General features: G+C 45.5%; 1 protein-coding gene across 1 annotated transcript in view; it reads right to left on the reverse strand.

Moving 5' to 3' along the window:
• pitrm1 (pitrilysin metallopeptidase 1) overlaps positions 1-2,581 on the reverse strand; it is a gene marked incomplete in the record, with an annotated part of 43,497 nt that overhangs the window by 545 nt on the left and 40,371 nt on the right. The window contains 2 exon segments of the mRNA XM_014025826.1: positions 155-300; positions 591-716. Coding sequence (XP_013881280.1) covers positions 155-300; positions 591-716 — 272 coding nt within the window.

A 2,581-nucleotide genomic window follows, 5' to 3' on the forward strand; every position in this document is an offset into this window, starting at 1 on the left:
TTACCATCTTTACACAGCATCAGTATAAATTCATGCTAAAAGTAAGAAAAAAGTGGGAGAAATGATTCTAATTGTAGCCAAAATAAAGATCACTGACAGATTTCAGGCAAAGAAGGTATTGTGTGGAACATCTTCTGTGTAGATGCTGTCTTACCTTTGTTTGAGGGGGCCACAGGTGAGTCTACAAGAGAGAAGACAGACAGCTTGGCTTCATCCACGTCTTGTTGAGAGAACTGTCCTGATTTGACCCACTCCACTCCTTTATGAAATGCAGATAATGTCTGCACAGAGTTCGGATCCCTGCAGAACCGAAGCTAGTTTAATAAAGCAGAGTTGCTTTTTGGATTGCACAATATTTCAAAACAATTTCATTTTAGAATTGGCATGCCGATCTCTTACTACGAGTTTAAATTATTATTTTTGTTAAAACAAATCTGATCTGAGTCCAACATTAACAAAACAAACAAATAAAAACAATATATTTACAGAAGCATAAAGTCACCACGTAAATCCAAAACATCTTTCCTATCTGCTTAGATTCACAGTATGTCTAAATCAGGACAGGATCTATGTTCCATTACAAACCCGACCTGTAGGAGTAAAAGGAAAACACGCCGCCGCCTCCCATATTGGCCCCGCCTCCATAAGCTCCACCCTTCTCCCGGATTTCTCCATGCAGAAATTTTGCTGTCATCATCCTCGCCAAAATGCTCAAACTGACAGATGGAAAAAAAACAACCAGACTGAGAATTGGACAGGATTTTTAGAAAATAAAAGCTTTTTAAAAATAATTAAAAAGTTAACCAGTCCATTAGTTTCTATAAAAATACGTTTTCAGTTAAGTCAGGGTGGGAAATAAAAGAAATACAACCTGAATCTATAACAAGCAATGAATTTAAATAATTCTTTAAATTTTAACCATGTTTTTCCTGTTTTGAAACGGGTTCTTTTTATGAAAGACCAATACCTCCCAGAATCAAAGTGAGAAAAGGCAGTCAGTTCAATTTCAATTTTCTAAAATAAACTATTTTATTTACAGAACAAATGAACTAACTATATACAATTAAGGCTAATAATTAGAACTTTATGAGTTAACATTAACAAAAATACTTTGCGTCCAAAGTAATTAATGAAACTGTAACAGAAAAAACAGTAAACCAGGCTTTTATATGTTATTAAACTCAGTTTTACAGGCCCTTTACTTTTGGTAAGCTTGAGAAAAGTTAAGAAAAAGTGGATTAGTAAAGGTTTATTTTTTATCAGTTGTCTTATCAAAATTAGAACCAGAACAGCCCAGAATCTGCATCTCCCACTCGGCTGGATCTTCTAGCTTACAAACAAAACCAGCTTCTTTATACTTGGGTGTGTACCGTCAGTCACCTGGGTCAGGAGGACTCGGTCCCTTAAGACATCCAGGTCAGGAGGCTTAAGACCAGTACGACTCCAGGGTTTGTGGGTTCAGCATCTCAGAAAATCTGCCGTTTAGTCAAGAGACCAGGGTCCAGGGTCAAGTTCTCTCTCAGGACAAAAAATTCAAAGGTGACTTGAGGCTGGCGTGCATCAAACCAAGACAGAGTATTTTTCTCATTAGCAATTGAGACAAAAACCTCTGTCTGGCCGCCCTTCCCGTAGGAAGAACGGAGACAAAAAAAAAGCTGTTTTCTCGTCTTCTTTCTCTCTCAGACTGTCCGAGCCAGGTTCGTGTGTTAATTTTTCTAAAGAGGAAAAACTACGGCACAACCTTGGCTCTCGCTAAACAGAAGGAAAAATGGAAACCGTTGAGTCTGAAGAACTTGCCAGAGCAGAAACAATTTTTACACCTGTTTCTAGGCACAACAAGTTTAACTTCGACACATATTAAAATGGACCATTTGGGGATGGGGTCCTGAAGAAGSGCGGGCCGCCGGGTGCGYTCCTGGGCTGTGGGTGGGATCGGGGCTTGGACGGTTGCCGGGGGCGGGGCTGGCTCTCCATCCTCCCTGGTGCTGCTTGGTCTCCTGAGGTCTGGCTCCTTGTTCCTATGGGTGGCCCGCTGGCCGGGGTGGCTGCTGGGTTCTGGTGGGTGGTTGGCTGGGGGGTGCGCTTGGCCATTGGCGGTGTAGGGGGGTAGTCGTGGGCGTGGCTTCTCTGCGGCGAGGGGCTGGCCGGGTGGCCTGGTGCGGCCCGGGCCGGGCCTTGGCTATCTGCTCCTCTCCACCCCAGAATGATTGGGCCTACCCCCTGGGTTCGGGTGTGTGCTGCCTCCTGTAGGGGGTGGGTGCATGTCCTGGACCTGGGGGGTATAGAGTGTGTCGGGGGTATGAGTGGAATGTGGCGTCCTTGTATGTCTTTGAATGAGTGGGTGTGAGGATGAGGGTGGGATGGTGCAATTGTGTATGTGTATGTTTGGGTATTTGTCAGGCTGGGGTCTGGCCCGCCCCTCACTGCTGGTTTGTCTGAGGGCCCGCTGCTACTCGGCCCCCTGGTAGGGTGTGCGGTTGGCTGCTGGCGTGATGGGGGTTCTCGGGGTCTGGGGCTGGGCGCTGGGGCATGTGCTGGCCTGGCCTGGTGACTGCCTGCTGGGGCTTGGGGCCTCTGGCCC

This window comes from Austrofundulus limnaeus, unplaced genomic scaffold (genome assembly GCF_001266775.1).
Source record: "Austrofundulus limnaeus strain Quisiro unplaced genomic scaffold, Austrofundulus_limnaeus-1.0 Scaffold503, whole genome shotgun sequence".
In the NCBI taxonomy this organism is placed as follows: domain Eukaryota; kingdom Metazoa; phylum Chordata; class Actinopteri; order Cyprinodontiformes; family Rivulidae; genus Austrofundulus; species Austrofundulus limnaeus.